Consider the following 14,877-nt stretch of genomic DNA (forward strand, 5'->3'; position numbering starts at 1 on the left):
CAGTCAAACGTGCTCGCCCAACGTCAAGGCGAAAGCAAGCGACGTCGTGAGAGCAGCACAAGAAGAGCGAGCAAGGTTGAGAAGGCCAACCGATGCCGACGATACCGCCTGCCAATCCTCCACCAGCCGGTCGTTGTCGGGCGGAGCTGGACGGGCCGGACAAGCAAAGGGGGAAGCGAAGTCGAAAAGAAGTCGAAGGCGTCGAGACACCGTCGAATTACCAGCCCCTCATTCCACCCCTACCGCTATCCGCCTTCATCCGCCCCCTTCCCTTGTAGATGATCCCGCCCTTCGCGATCTGCTCCCGCTCGTAGCGCTCCCTCGCTTCCTGCGCCTCGCGCCTACGCAACTCTGCCTCGCGCTCCTCCTCCTCACGTCTCCTTTTCGCCGCAGTTTCTTCCTCCCTATTTTGCGCCTCTAGCGCCGCAATCTGTTCCGCTGAGAGCTCGGGCGAGTCCTCCTTCCGCGCAGGAGACGCTGAGCGACGAGACGAGCGGTGCTTGTGTCGTCGAGAAGAGCGGTGTTTGTGCGAGGACGAGCGATGACGGCGGCGACGGTCGTCGTCTTCTGAGCCAGACTCATCGGTGTCGTGGCGGCGAGAGCGGTGGCGGGATGAACGGGACCAATTGCGGTCGGGCGAAGGCGAGCGAGAGACGGAGCGAGAGCGAGACCGCGAGCGGGAAGTGGCGGATGGCGAGGCGGGAGGAGGGGTTTTGGGTTTCGCCGCGACGCGGCGCTCGAGCTCGCCGCAATGCGAGATCGTAATGAGCTGTGTTGGGTGGTCCTTGGCGTCGACCGGCATCTTGCTCATCGCGACGATGATTTCGTAGCCTGCGTGCGAGACTTCCATCAGCAGGGCAGGCCTTGTTTGGACAATCCACACGCACCCTTGACCACCTTGCCGAAGACAACGTGTTTGCCGTTCAGGTGAGGGCAAGGGCGCAGGGTGACGAAGAACTGAGAGGAGTTGGTGCTGCGAGGTGAGAAACGGTGTCAGCACAACCGAGTAGGACTTACGGCCTCGTCAGCCGCTCGAGACGACCGCAACGATCTTGGTGAAGATGAGAGGCATCGCCACGAAAAGAACGAACGCACTTGCGTCCCTTGTTCGCCATGCACAACAACCCTTCCGAATCAATCTCGCGCCTCAGGTCCTCGTCCTCGAACGTCTGGCCGTAGATCGACTCGCCGCCTTTGCCGTTGCGCATCGTAAAGTCGCCGCCCTGGACCATGAAGCTATTGCGAGCGGACGAGGGTTAGGACGAGCGGGGCGAAACAGCGAGACGACCGAGAGACGGACGCACCCTGCGATGATTCGGTGCATGGGCGAGCCCTTGTACCACAGCGGGATCCCAATCTCGTTCACGCCCTTTGAGCCGGTGCAAAGAGCGCGGAAGCTGTGTCATTGCAACAACAAGAGATCAGCGTCTCCTCCTGGCTCGATGGCGGCTGCTGCACTCGCGTCACCCATTGAGAACTGCAGACTCACTTCTCGACCGTCTTTGGCACCACATCCGCGAACAGCTCGAAGACGACGCGACCAAGCGGTTCGCCCTCGACCGCAAAGTCGAGGAAGACACGCGGGTTGACCATAGTTGCGCGGGTGATAGAGACAAGTCTCGAGCGATTCAGCAGGCAGTCAAGCGAGCTCAGGCGCGGGGAGCAAGTTGGGTGGTCGAGGATAACCCACTGGTTGACATCCGCTCGCTCATTGCTGCTCGCTCTCTGCTGCTTGCTGGACTGGATAGGTCGGCTGCTAGGCTAGGATGGGTGCCAACGCCTCTTCACAGGCGGGCGCAGTGTCGAAAGAGCTGGACCACTACGAGGGTTCGTCCTCGCTCCTTTCGCCGTCCTCTCGCACGTCCTGAACCGCTGACGAGGGCTTGCGTGCGTGCAGTGCTAGGAGTCGAGGTCACTGCGTCGCAGGAGGAGATCAAGAAGGCGTACGTTGGTGTCTGGTCCCCGCGCCCCTGCCTCTTGCTGGTCCTCTGTCTTGCTCCAGTAGGTTCGCAGCGTTCAACAGCGCTGACAGTACTCTTGCACACGCAGCTTCCGCAAAGTCGCTCTGCGAGAACACCCCGACAAGAACCCGAACGACATCGAAGGGGCAACGAAGCGCTTCGCACGGATACAAGCCGCCTACGAGTGTTTGTCAGATCCTCAGGAACGCGCGTGGTATGATGACCACCGCGAGGACATCAGCAATGGCGGAGCGGCGGGCAGTGAGTCTCAAAACCTGTTCTTTCGGCCGGTTCAAAGGGTAGCTGACGGTCGTCTCGACTCGCAGCAACCGAGGCGGAAGCATCATTCTTCGACTCAGTGCGCAAAGGCATACAGAAACCCCGAGCGCGCGCGACGCCCGGCAGGGGCATCCAAACGCCACACCTAATGAAGTTCTTCTCGACGTCCGCCTGGTCCGGCTTCGACGATTCCCCCACGGGTTTCTTCAACACCTTCGCCACGCTCTTCTCCCTCCTGGCAGCCGACGAGACCTCCTGGTCCTCTCCACACCTCTATCCCGGCTTCGGCACCTCATCAACAAACGACGTTGCCGACATTCGAGCGTTCTATTCCGCTTGGACAAATTTCTCGACTGAGAAGGATTTTGCGTGGAAGGATGTGTACAAGATGGAGGAGGAGATGCCGCGTTGGCAGCGACGGGAGATTGAGAAGGAGAATCAGCGCGCGAGGCAGAGTGCGAAGCGGGAATACAACGAGGCTGTCAGGGTGCGTCGTGATCGTTTCCCGGTCCTTCTTCTCCCGCTCGCTGACGGGCGACGACTCGCAGAACCTCGTCATGTTCGTCCGCCGCCGCGACCCCCGCTGGACAACCACCACCTCTGCCGCTCGCGCCGCCGCCGAAGCCGAGATCCGCGCCTCACTCGCCGCCTCCGCGCGCGCTCGCGCAGCCGAACGCGAAGCGAACGCCGCAGCATACGAAGCGCAGGATTGGCAGCGGGGCGGGAAGGGCGAGGAGGAGGTTTTGCGGATGTGGGAGGAGAGGAGTGAGGTTGGGAGCGGTGAGGAGGAGGAGGAAGGGGAGGAGGTGGATGAGGTTGTGTGGTGTGAAGCTTGCGAGAGGGGGTACAGAAGTGGCGGAGCGTGGGAGAACCATGAGCGGAGTCGGAAACATGTCAAGAATGTCGAGCGGTACGTTCCGCCGTCTCTCCCCATCGAATCTCCTCTGGACCTCGCTGACCTTGCGAACGGCAGCCTCATCCGCGAGATGCAACTCGAAGATGCCGAGCTCGGTCTGAACGGTACCGCGCCTGCCTCGGAACCCGACGAGCCCGCCTCACCCGTCGCCTCTTCCTCACGCTCAGCTTCGCCTTCCCCCCCTCCTCCAGCGACTGCAGCAGACGCCACCGCTCTAGCTGACTCGCTCGCCTCTTTCTCCGTTGCCATTAATGACGACGAAGACGACCTGCCCACCTCTTCCACGAAGAAGTCAAAGAAGAAACAGCGCGGGAAGAAGCCCACTCCCCTTGCGCCTGATTCGCCCTCCGACTCTGATGACCTCGCAGCGCTTGGGATCGCACAAGGGCGGAAGAAGCGTAAAGGAAAGGGTAGGCAGGGGTTCCCTCCGACCGGCCTCGATGCCGAGGAGGAGGAGCTGGATGCCGAAGTGAGCGGGTTGAAGGAAGAGGTGAAGTTGGACTCGAGCGATGAGGAGTGGAGGAAGGGCGGAGGGAAGGGGAAGAAGAAGGGTGGGAAGAAGGGCCGGAGCGGAGTGGGGACCGCGAAGAGCGGGACGGCGAGTCCGGCGCCTCCAACGCCTGCTCCTGCGGCGAGCGAAGAGGCGGGCGAGGCCGAGCCAGAGAGGGAGGAGGAGGACGACCGGGCGACGAGCAAGAAGGACAAGCGGCGGGCGAAGGAGACGCTCAAGAAGGGCGGTGGAAAGGGCATAGCGGACGCCATCGTGCGTGCTCTCGTCTTTTCCTGATCCCCGATGTCACAAGCTGACTTTGCGAGATGGACCGCCGTGCAGCGCTGCAACGTCTGCAGCGAGTCGTTCGCCTCGCGCTCGAAGCTCTTCCAGCACATCAACGACACTGGCCACGCACTCGCCGACTCGTCAGCCGGCGCAGGCTCGTCCAGCAAGAAGAAGAAGGGCAAACGATAGATCCGTTGGTCTTGCGTCGAGCTGCAACTTGCGACGCCCTCTCTCGACTCGCACGGACTGCGCACTGGCCGCCTTCTCGCGTTCCGTGACCGGGGTATTCGTTCAAGAACACCCAGCAGAAGGATCTGCAAACGGACTCACAGTCGTACGTGGGACTTTCCCGCTCCGGCTTCGAGAACGGACTCGCGCGCTGGGTGTTGCTGTTCCGCTGATGCGACTTGCGAGTCGTCGTTGCATTCGGCCTGGAGTGGCTAGAGGATCGTCGTCGTTGACGGCGGGCGGGGCGCACTTGTTCGCAGTCGGAGGGGACGAGGAGGAGGAGAGGGTCGTCTCGCTGCGTCGCGGCAAGCTCCTTTCGCTGGCTTGTGAGGGTTCTTTCGACGTTTGAACGTCACTGTCGTCGTTGCCGTCACGAATGAGAGCGCGCCTTGACTTTGCATTCGACGAGAGTCAGGGCGAGACAACCAGCCAGCCAGCCAGCTTGTTGCCGTCCTCGCCTGCGCTGTCTGCGTGCTTGCTTGCTACGTGCACACGCTCATACTCGTCAGCTACACCTGCTAGACGCACCCAGCCAGCCCGCGCGCTTCGCCGTCGTTGTCGCGCTCTCTCACGACCCGCCCGTTGGCTGATCAAGCGTGCGTCTCGTCTCGCTCTCCTGGAGGACTCGCTGGACGGCCTAGCTGACCTGGAGTGTCCTCTCGATACATCAGATTCGCCCGTCCTCGCCCTTGTCGCCGTCGCCGCTGCCCGCCACCCCTTGCACCCCTTGTGCGCCTCGCCCTGCATAGACTTGGCCACCCTCGACTCTTCCCTCCCTCTCACGACATTCAAAGGAAGCTACTATGGCTTCGCAGCGTATCTAAACGCCCACTCTTCCCACCCAGTCACCCAGCCATCCCCCGACTCGACTCACGCAACTCGCCACACCCCCTCGTCCCCTCGCCTCGGTTCCTGGCCGGCAGTCTTGGTCAACTCGCTTCTCTCTCACCCTTCTTCACTCTTACTTCCACCGATTCGACTTGACGCATCTCGTAAAGGATGCGAGAATCGAATCACAGCTTTCCTGCGAATGGGAGGGCCGCCATCTGCGTCCAGTCGGGCGTCTACGACCGAAGAGGTGAGTCGAGCGGGCGCGCGCTTCCTTTCGGTTGTTCGGCGGGTTGTTTGGACGGGATGGAGCGAACAAGACGAGCCAGACATGGGAAAGCGCTCGAGCGGAAGACACGCCTCGGATGTGGCGGGAATGGATGACGAGTCGACTTGATCGCTCTCGCCGGAGCTACCACGCCTAGCATCTCCTGCGGTCTACCAGGACATAGAGAGCTAACCATTCGGTCTGCGACAGCGCTCGACGCGCCGACGGCCTCTCTCCCGCTCATCAACTCGCTTACACACCTCTCCTATCTGACCGCGACCTCTCCCCGAATCCGTGAGATCCTCGCACACGACGGTGGACTCGAGCGGATAGTGCGCATTTTGAAGCACTGCGCGCAGGGCGGGCCTCCTGCGCAACAAGCCGCGTCGCTGGCCGACTTGAAGGGCAAAGGAAAGGGTGCGCTGCCCCGCGCAAGCAGGAAGAGCCCGTTCAAGGCGTTCGCCGAGTACGACCTCTTGCCTACGCTTGACGACTTGCGCGAGTTGGAAGAGTCGGATGTGGACGGGGCGTTGCTCGCGCTCGTTCCGGACGGCGACGTGACGGGATACACCTACTCGGTCCCTTCGTCCCTCCTCCTCCCGCCACCAAGCAAGTTCCGCCACCTCCTCTACACCTACTCGCTCGCCTTTCAGTGCATCGTCAACATCGGCGTGCGCGGGAACGAGGCCATCCGTACGCGCGTCGTCGAAGCTGGCGCGGTGGACGTCGTCGTCTTTGTCCTCCAGCGGTACCTCGAGGAGATTGCGCGAAAGCGCATGCAGAATATTGTCGAGTGGCAGAAGAAGGAGAATGAGCGGATTGCGAGGATGGAGTGGATGGCGAGGCATGGCCTTGCGAGGGAGGTTGAGGGTGCGGCGATGGATGTTGAGGAGGAGGAGGAGGACGGTGCGGCACAGCAGCAGCACTACCAGATTGTTCCGACTTCTGCGTCGTCGACGTCTGTCTCGCCCGTCTCGTCTGTCCCCGTCTCGCCCCTCCCACCTTCGCCGCCCGTCCCAGCACACATCGTCGTCCCTCCCTCGACCGTCTCCCGCCCGCTTCTCACGCGCCTCAACGTCGTAGCCGCCTCATCAGCCGCCGCGTCCGCCGCTTTGCCCGCAACCTCCCTGCTCCACCCACCTCCTTCGCGTGTGCACACGCCCGACACCGTTCTCAGCCTCGACGATGCCTCGATCACGGGCGACGAGAACGGCTCGACGTCCGGCCAGGAAGTCGAAGCGGACGAGGTCGTGATGGCTTCGTCTGTGCCGTCTTCGTCGTCGTCGACTATCGGAGCGGCGGCGAGGGTCCGGTCGGAGATGGAGCGTGTCAAGGCAGCTGAGGACGCGGAGATGGCTACTCCTGTCCCGCCTGCGCAGGCGGCGGACGAGAGTGGGGATGTCGAGATGGGCGATGCGGACGAGGCGCAGCGACGGACTGAGACTGCTCAGCCTGCTGTTCCGCAGCGGTCGTCGCGGAGGCCTGCACGGCCGTCGAACCCGCGTACTCGCTCGCTCCCGTTGCCGAATCAGCAGCGGTACGAGCCGACTCTCCGCCCTGCTCAGCCCGCTCGCGCCGCACCTTCGCCTCCTCCTGCCCCTTCGCCCTCGCCCTCGCTTGCCCCGTCCGACGGCTCCTTCCCTTTCCGCGAGGAAGACGTCCTGCACTCGCTCCAGCTCCTCGCATACTTGAGCAAGTACCCGCACGTCCGGCAGTTGTTTCACGAGCCGTCTCCCGCGCTCGCTGCATCGGCGTCCAACGCAGTGCCGTACCTCTACCCCTTCCCGTTCCCTGAAGTCGCATCCTCCTCCACTTCCGACCCCTTCTCCTCCCGCCGCACAGTCCGTCGCCCCGCCTCTGCCCCAACAAACGTCTTCTCCCTCGTCGAGTTCTTCACCTACCGCCCGCCCTCGGACGACCCTTTCACGCCCGTCTATCCGGAAGACGTCCAGTATTGGGCTGGGACTATCATGCGTAACGCGTGTCGGAAGGACGATGCCAGCGGAGGGATTAGGCAGTGCGCGAACATGTTGTGTGGGAAGTGGGAGGGGTATGCGAGGGAGTTTGCCAAGTGCAGGAGGTGCAGGAGGGCCAAGTATTGCTCAAAGATGGTGCGTGAAGTTCCCACCTCTCTCAAGAGTGTAGGCGGATACTGACTCGCTCGTTTGCCACGCAAAAAGTGCCAGTCCGAGGCGTGGAACCAGGGTCACCGACACTGGTGCCACAAGATCACGAGCCGTCGTCATGGTGCACACGGGCACGACGGTTCGTCGCGCAGCGCCGCCCTCGCAGGCGCGACCGACTCGGCCGCCGACTCGGGCAACTCGACTCCCGCCTCGCCTGCTGTCGCGGCTGCCGAGGGAGGGTTCCCGCCTGACCTTGCGCAGCGTCGACGGAGGCATCACCACCAGCGTCGACGGCGTGAGGCGGAAGACGACGAGGAGGACGAGGACGATGAGGAGCTGGAGGAGTTGCCTGCGCCACCGGCGGGGGACTCGACTACCCCTCGCGCACGGCCTGTCGCCCTCCACCCGTCGGCTCAGACGCCACCTGTCCCGCACTCGCGCCGTCACCACGCCTCGCACCGCCTGACGGACAGTGTCGCGACTCCGCCTCCTCCCGCTCCTCCCGCGACGAATGCCGCCGCTGGTCCCGGAGGACGAAACGGCGTCTTCCCGCCCGGCCTCCCACCTGGCATCGCCACGGCCGAGGAAGGCGGCATGCCTGTCGGGATCGACGAGGACCAGGTCGCGCGCGAGATGTTGGCTGGCGAAGGAGGCGTGTTCGATGGCGGTGTCGTCCGCGTGCAGGCGAACTAGACCTCGCCCGGCGGATGCTTACAGACCCTTTCTCTCTCTTCTTGTTGCCTCGTTTCTTGGTTCCGTTATACTCGCCCTCTCTTCAGTTCAGGTTCTCAGTCCACTTGGTCCGGTTATTCCACGCACTTTCCCTCCGCACATGCATGACTCTCTCCTTCTGCCATATCCCCTCCCTGTCCCTCTCTTCCTCTCTCTTCGCAGGACTCGCCTCGTCCCTCGTTGTGCCCTCGTTCTTTCTCTCTCTTTGGTTTCGTCTCATGGTCTGTTCCTCCTCCTTGCTTCCGTTCGACGGCTTCCAGTCGTTGTTGCAATTCCTCCATTGTCCTCTCCACTCGGTGATGTTCGTTAAAGGCGAGAACAAGACTGGCGAGCGAGAGGGTTTGGCGAAGACGAGGAGGAGAGGGAGGCCACCTCGCGCGTAGCCGCTTGCTGTTGCCTTGACAATACCTTCGAGGGAATCAGAAGCAGCAGCACAGCACCTCCCAATCATCTCGAGCCATTGCCGCCAATTCCCTCTCGACTTGGCCTCGTCGCGGTCGTCTCGTCCTCCTCATCCTTTCTCGCACTCTCAGGATGGCCGTGCGTGTCCCTTCCCCTGCTTACAAACTCGTGGAAACCCACTGACGCTCCCTCTCCCCTCCCCGCGCCCTTTCTCCCTCTCACGACCCCCCTCATCGCCCTCACGCCTCGCCCATCAAACACACAGTCCGGATTCAGCTACACGGGCGGTCGGACAAAGTGTTTTCCTTTCTGGCAGGGTATGTCGCTTCCTGTGCTGGCTTCAGGCGGGATCTGGACGAGGAGAGGGGCGGGGGAGGGGGATGCGGGTCGGGGAGGGATTGATGAGAGGCTCGCTCCATCTACGCCACAGACGGGCGGGAGGAGGGCTGCGTTGAGCTCTCGCTGATGCGGCGTGCTGACCAACCGTGTCTCCCGGTTGCCTGGACGTCCTCGCGCTCGCAGACTTCCAAAAGTGCTATGCGGGCGCCGACCACCCGAGCGAGTGTGTGAACCAGAAGGAGGACTACTTGGAGTGCTTGCATCAGACTAAGGAGGTGCGTTGCGAGTCTTTCGCCCTGGTGCGAGACGAGACGGGACTGACCGGTTCGGATTGCACTTCCTCCTCCCTCGTGCTCGACACATCTCCGCCTTCGCCTCATCCTTCGACTGCTTCATATCGTCGATCACACTGCACTCAACTTGATGACCGCCCACTCGCTTCTCGCCGCCCGCGACAACTCACGCCTCGCTCTCCGACATCACCCCTCACTCGCAACCACTCCCGCCTGCATCAATCCTCACCCACGACAGCTCTCCCGCGCGATGCGGATCCAGTCCGAGTACTTGAACAAGACGGCGCACGAGTTGCAGGACAAGCGCAAGGCGGCCGAGGCACAGGTCGAGACGGGCGGGATCCTCGGGTTGGGACTGCTGCAAAGTGAGGGTGGGCAGGCGCAAGAGGCCAAGGCATAGGTCGACTGCGGTGTAGTGTAGATGGTGCGCCGCGCGTGTAAAACGAGGAGATGGGGTCCTTTTCGTTTACTTTTGCGTGTCGAGGACGAGGAGAGGGAGAGGAGCGGTGCGATTCGGCTCGCTCTGACGGTTCCGGTGTGAGCGGCGAGTCTTCGTACAGTGGCTGCCGTGCTGCCAGACTCTGAAGCGGCCCGTATGCGCCGTCCGAACCTCCGCAACAACTTCCGCGACTTGACCGGGAACACTCGCTCTCACAGCTTGCGACCGCGCTTGGCACTGCCGTTGAGCTTGGTGCGGCTAGTCTGTGACGCTACTGAGCCTGCCACGCACCCGATCCACCCGCCAGCACTCGCCGACTCGCCCTCGCCGAACGACCAGCAGCTCGCTCCTTTCACGCGCTCACTCGGGGTCAGCTGCTAGACAGGCGACTTGCGTGCATCTCTACAGTAGCCAGCAATGGCCGCACAACCACTCGCCAACCCGCTAGACGACAGCGCGCAATACCTTTCCCGACCTGTACCCGCAACGAACGACGCGATCGACTCGTCTCTCCCTCAGTCCGCCGTCCCGTCCATCCTCGTGTCGCCTGCGAGTCCCATGGCGCCGTCGCTCGGCACACCCAGGCTTGGACCGGAAGCGGGAGGAGGGCGGAAAGTAGAGCCTGAGCGCGGTGAGGAGGAGGAGGTGAGGGTTGGGAGGGACGAGGCGGGCGAGAATGGACAGCAGGGACAAGCGAGGAATTGGAGGAACTGGGCGGGCAAATCGCCGGCTCGACAAACGGCGAAACTCCCCCCGACTTCCTCCTCCTCGTCCTCACCTCCGGCAGCAAACCGGCACCCTTCATCTCCGCCTGCTTCGTCGAGTCGGCCACCACGCATATCGCCTTCTTCCCCACCGTCCTCTTTCCCCTCTTCCTCCTCGACTGCCTCGAACGCCCGCCAACCGCCTTCCGAAGCCCGCACCTTCTTCGCCTCGCTCGCCTCATCCATCCCCTCCGTCTCGCTCCCGTCTTTCTCCCTGTCTTCCTTACTGCCCTCTCGACTGCCAGGCGCACCGCATTTCGAGATTCAAGAGGGTGGATTCTCGTCGGACGAGGAGGAAGAAGAGGATGAGGACGACCTGGAGGACGGCGAAAGGAGGAAAGAGCTGGGTGGACAGAAGGAGGGCAAACAAAAGGAGGTGCTGATGCGGCAGAGTATGGACTTGCGGATTGAGGACGGTGAGTCTGGCGCTTTCGCTTTACGGCACTCCTTCTTCCCGCTTTCTTGGTTCGTTCGCGGTCTGCTGGGCGAGTCTTCGGGACTGTGGAAGTGCAGTACGGATGGCATGCATAGGAGAAAGGGAGCAGGCGTCGCCTCGATATCGAGCGGGACGTTGAAGAAGAGACTGCGGTTTCGACGGGTCCGCGGACTCTCACGGATTGGGTGAGCCGGCGGGGTGATGCGACGCCTCCCCAGCGTTCTTCCTGTCTCTTCTGCCTCCCTCATCGTACCGCCTCTTGCTGCGTCGAGGCGAAGTAGCACGACTGCGCCCTCCTGGCTTGGCGCATACGCTGCACGAGCGGATTCGTGTTGCGCTTCCCGACGCGCCCCAACTTCGTCTAGCACCTACTTCTCGCGATGTTACGGCGCGCTCACACTGCTCCTGTCCCCTCTACCACCCTTCCGACCCCGCGACGCCCTTCCATCGAACCGTTCCCCTACTTCGACACGACCCTCGACGAACTCGTCTCCTGCTTTCTCCCGCCTAAACCCCATCCTCGCTCTCGCCATGCCCGCTCGTCATCTGCATCGTCCGCGACTCGCCTGCGCACGCAAATGTCGCTCCCGCCCACTCCGCCTCCGACGAACCCCCCGTCTCCCGCAACCGCGTTTGCGCTGCCGCGCTCGACCACACTCGCCCGCTCCTCCTCCCTTCCCGCTCGTTCAGCCACTGACGGCCCCTCCGTCGTCTCCGACAAGAATCCGGTCGTCCCCTCGCCCGCCTCAGCCTCCCCCTCTGGCGCCGCTCCCTCGTCCCCCGCTCGTCCAGCCTTCGCGCCCCTCGCACGCACACCCTCCTCCGCGTTCGTCGCGGCCTCGAAAGAAGGACTCGTCCACCCACTCACGATGCACGCCATCGCCCGTCGCGACTCGGAACAAGAAGCTATCCGTGTCGTCCGTGCGCGGGAGGCGACTGAGCGAAAGAGGGAGAGCTCGGTCGAGAGTGATTCGAGTGTCCCTGGAGGTGCGGGAGGGAAGATGCCTGCGTTGCTGAGGGAGCAGAGTTGGACTGCGAGGGCGAGTTCCGGGCTCGCGAGGAGCGAGAGTCCGACGCAGATGAGTGATGAGGATGGGATGGCTAGTGGGGCGAGTGCGAGGCAGGGCAGCTTGAGAAGGAAGAAGGACTTGAGCGGGTCGGCGCTTGGGCTGGGGTTGGTGCATGAGGGAGCGGAGGACGAGACGGGTCGACAAGCGAGCGGGGCGACAATCACTCCAAGCACGGCGATTCCTTCAGCTGCTACGGGTGGACCTGCGTCCGTCGGCTCTGCCGGAGCATCTGGCACCTCGACGCCAAACCGCTCGTCCTTCACCCACAATCGCTCGGTCTCGACCGCCTCCTCCCGAGCCGACCCACCTCCGCCCCTCTCTGCCGCCTCGATCAAAGCGCCCAAAAAGTCATTCCTTTCCCGCTTCGGCCGCAACCGCACCGCCTCGAGTTCGTCTGCCCCGCCGCGCGAGATGAGGGAGTCGACGCCGCCAATGTCGGCGTCGAGCGCGAGTGGCGCGTTCTCGCCGACCAGTGTGGACAGGGAGACGCTTGACAGTCCGACGATGGAGTCGACCCCGATCAAGGCGGAGAAGGGTGCGGCGAAAGGCGAGAAGATCCAGTTTGCAAAGGTGCGTGCGAGACGGGTCAATTCGGGCTCTGCCCCTGCGACGAACGGCGTGCTGACAACGTGGCTCCTCTCTTTCGCACAGGTCAAGACGAAGGGCAAGCCGACCAAGGCTTTCGGCAAGCTCTTCCTCGCGCAAGAACTCGTCTTCCCCTCCGCCAGCTCGTCCTCCTCCCGCCCGTCCGCCGCGGCCGGCGACGACGACTCCCTCCACTCTCGAGACGAGACAGCGTCCCAGCGGTCCGGCAACGATGACGGCGCGAAAGGGACGAAGAAAAAGAATGCGATCTGGACGATCAAGTTCTCTGAGGACGGCAAGTACCTCGCGACTGGCGGTGTCGACGGCGTTGTGCGCGGTGCGTGCCCCTCTTATCAACGTGCTTCCTCACTGGCTGACCTGGTCTCGACCAGTCTGGGAAGTCCTCTCGACGCCCGAAGCACGCGAGGCTGCGCTCAACTCGCAGACGAGCCCGACGGCCGACAGCAGCGCCGCTACGCCAGGCGCACCCGACTCGCCCACGATCACTCGAAGCGGCGGAGCTCCCGCCACACCGACCTCGACGACGGCCGCTCCAGGTCTGCGGAGCAAGAAGTCCAAGTCCAACCTGGCGCAGACGCAACTGCCGAAAACGCCGGTTTGCGTCTTGCCTGTCTTTGCGCCGAAGCCGATTCGCGAATTTAAGGGTCACGATGCGGATGTGCTCGATCTGAGCTGGAGCAAGGTGTGACCACATCAGCGACGACTTCGTGTGTTCCGCTGAACCGTTCCGCTCGCAGAACAACTTCCTCCTCTCGTCATCGATGGACAAGACCGTGCGCCTGTGGCACATCTCGCGCGACGAGTGCCTCTGCGCTTTTCAGCACCTCGACTTCGTTACGTCGATCGCCTTCCACCCTCGCGACGACCGCTTCTTCCTGTCCGGCTCGCTCGACTGCAAGCTGCGGCTGTGGAATGTGCGTCTGTCTCTCTCCGTAGCGGTGTGACTGCCACTGACGAGCTCGCCGTCGCAGATCCCGGAGAAGCGCGTTCATGTACGCTCCACGCGCTACTACACTGCATGCCGTGCTGACAACCTGACTCACGCAGATTTGGACCGAGGTGCCCGACCTCATCACGAGCGTCGCCTTTACGCGGGACGGCCAGCGTGCGATTGCGGGCACCTTCGGCGGTTCATGCGTGAGTTCCGCGTCTCTCGCTCACCTATCTCTGCACCTTCGCTCACCTTCTTCGCTGGCGCAGATGTTCTTCGATGTCGGCACGCTCCACTATCACACCCACTTCACGGCCAAGTCGACTCGTGGCAAGAACGCGCGCGGCAAGAAGGTCACCTGCCTCTGCCCGTACCCTCTCCCCTCAAGCGGCGGCGAGCGCCTCCTCGTCACGACGAACGACTCGCGTATCCGGCTGTACCACACCGCCGACAAGATGATCGAGGCCAAGTATGCCGGCCACGAGAACATGAGCTCGCAGATTCGGGCGAGCTTCAGCGACGACGGGCGGTGGATCATTTCAGGCTCGGAGGACCGCAACGTCTACAGTGCGTCGCTTCTAACGATGTCGTTGCTCTCTCCCCTGACTGATGCCCATTCGAGCAGTTTGGGAGTCGGGGATGGCGCCGCACGAGAACGAGGGTTTCCGTCTCTCGAAGAAGCGGAAAGATGGCGCTGGTGTCGAGTTCTTCCCGAGTGCGTGGCCTCGCACGCCTTTCTTTCGCCGGTGGAGCTTACCATCCTCGTTCCGCAGTGTCGGCTCACATCGTCACGGCGGCCATCTTTGCGCCTACCATGACTCGCTCGCACCTCGCCGCCGCCCACGACCCGATTTTTGACGACGGTCACTCGCACTTTGCGCCTCTCGACCGCACCCTCTCAGGCGCGAGTCTCGGACTTGCAGGCGTGACGAGCCGTGCGACGACGATCGAGAGTACGCTGGCGGCTGGCGGGCTGACCGACGGCGAGGTGCTCGTGCCGGCCACCAGTCGTGAGGGACAGGTCGTGCCCGGCGCAGGGGGTGCGGAGGACGCCATCATTGTGGTTGCCGATGGTGCGCTCCCTTCCTCTCATCACTCAGGCAAATCAGGCTCACCCCTTCTTCACCTCGCAGCCGAGACGAGCACCATCTCCGTCTTCCGCAACTCGAGCATCCCCGTCAACGCCGTCGCCTCGACCCTCGCTGCGCCTACCTCAGGTTCGAAGCTCTCTCGCGGCGGCTCGAAGCGCTGGAGCCTCTACAGCGACGGGGCGCGCTAGTCCTCTCGTCCTCCTTACTCTCTCTTCACTGTTGTGTTCTCTCTGCCCACTTAGCTTAGGCCGGTCCTTCCATACCCGCGTTGTACCCTTAATCGCGCCGTAGATACCCTTTCTCGTCGTTCCATACCGTCTCGCTCTCCTTCTCGGGCTTTTGCCAACGCCGAGATATGTGCACATCCTCTCGCGCGCAGACCATGAGCGT

General features: G+C 63.0%; 5 protein-coding genes across 5 annotated transcripts; 4 read left to right on the forward strand and 1 right to left on the reverse strand.

Moving 5' to 3' along the window:
* Positions 1-217: 217 nt before the first annotated feature.
* On the reverse strand, positions 218-1,593 carry RHTO_04331 (Peptidyl-prolyl cis-trans isomerase, cyclophilin-type; the record flags this gene model as incomplete). The annotated part of the gene is made up of 5 exons (XM_016417998.1): positions 218-831; positions 888-973; positions 1,096-1,236; positions 1,305-1,397; positions 1,490-1,593. 5 exons carry the CDS (start codon positions 1,591-1,593, stop codon positions 218-220), a joined length of 1,038 nt encoding a protein of 345 aa, XP_016270675.1.
* Positions 1,594-1,766: 173 nt separating this feature from the next.
* Positions 1,767-4,123, forward strand: RHTO_04332 (zinc finger, C2H2-type domain containing protein, DnaJ Family; the record flags this gene model as incomplete). Its single annotated transcript, XM_016417999.1, has 7 exons — positions 1,767-1,827; positions 1,898-1,943; positions 2,050-2,222; positions 2,288-2,727; positions 2,789-3,150; positions 3,214-3,919; positions 3,989-4,123. 7 exons carry the CDS (start codon positions 1,767-1,769, stop codon positions 4,121-4,123), a joined length of 1,923 nt encoding a protein of 640 aa, XP_016270676.1.
* Positions 4,124-5,161: 1,038 nt separating this feature from the next.
* Positions 5,162-8,077, forward strand: RHTO_04333 (zinc finger, MYND-type protein, regulation of budding-related protein; the record flags this gene model as incomplete). Its single annotated transcript, XM_016418000.1, has 3 exons — positions 5,162-5,240; positions 5,469-7,369; positions 7,439-8,077. The coding sequence occupies 3 exons, from the start codon at positions 5,162-5,164 to the stop codon at positions 8,075-8,077; spliced, it is 2,619 nt and encodes an 872-aa protein (XP_016270677.1).
* A 573-nt stretch (positions 8,078-8,650) lies between these two features.
* Positions 8,651-9,550, forward strand: RHTO_04334 (respiratory chain complex I component; the record flags this gene model as incomplete). Its single annotated transcript, XM_016418001.1, has 4 exons — positions 8,651-8,656; positions 8,784-8,835; positions 9,041-9,132; positions 9,389-9,550. 4 exons carry the CDS (start codon positions 8,651-8,653, stop codon positions 9,548-9,550), a joined length of 312 nt encoding a protein of 103 aa, XP_016270678.1.
* A 456-nt stretch (positions 9,551-10,006) lies between these two features.
* RHTO_04335 (WD repeat protein 44) lies at positions 10,007-14,675 on the forward strand (the record flags this gene model as incomplete). Its single annotated transcript, XM_016418002.1, has 11 exons — positions 10,007-10,769; positions 11,480-12,429; positions 12,511-12,781; positions 12,837-13,147; positions 13,203-13,379; positions 13,437-13,457; positions 13,513-13,602; positions 13,666-13,963; positions 14,022-14,111; positions 14,170-14,469; positions 14,530-14,675. 11 exons carry the CDS (start codon positions 10,007-10,009, stop codon positions 14,673-14,675), a joined length of 3,417 nt encoding a protein of 1,138 aa, XP_016270679.1.
* Between the last annotated feature and the right edge of the window lie 202 nt (positions 14,676-14,877).

Source organism: Rhodotorula toruloides, assembly GCF_000320785.1.
Source record: "Rhodotorula toruloides NP11 unplaced genomic scaffold Scaffold27, whole genome shotgun sequence".
Taxonomy (NCBI): domain Eukaryota; kingdom Fungi; phylum Basidiomycota; class Microbotryomycetes; order Sporidiobolales; family Sporidiobolaceae; genus Rhodotorula; species Rhodotorula toruloides.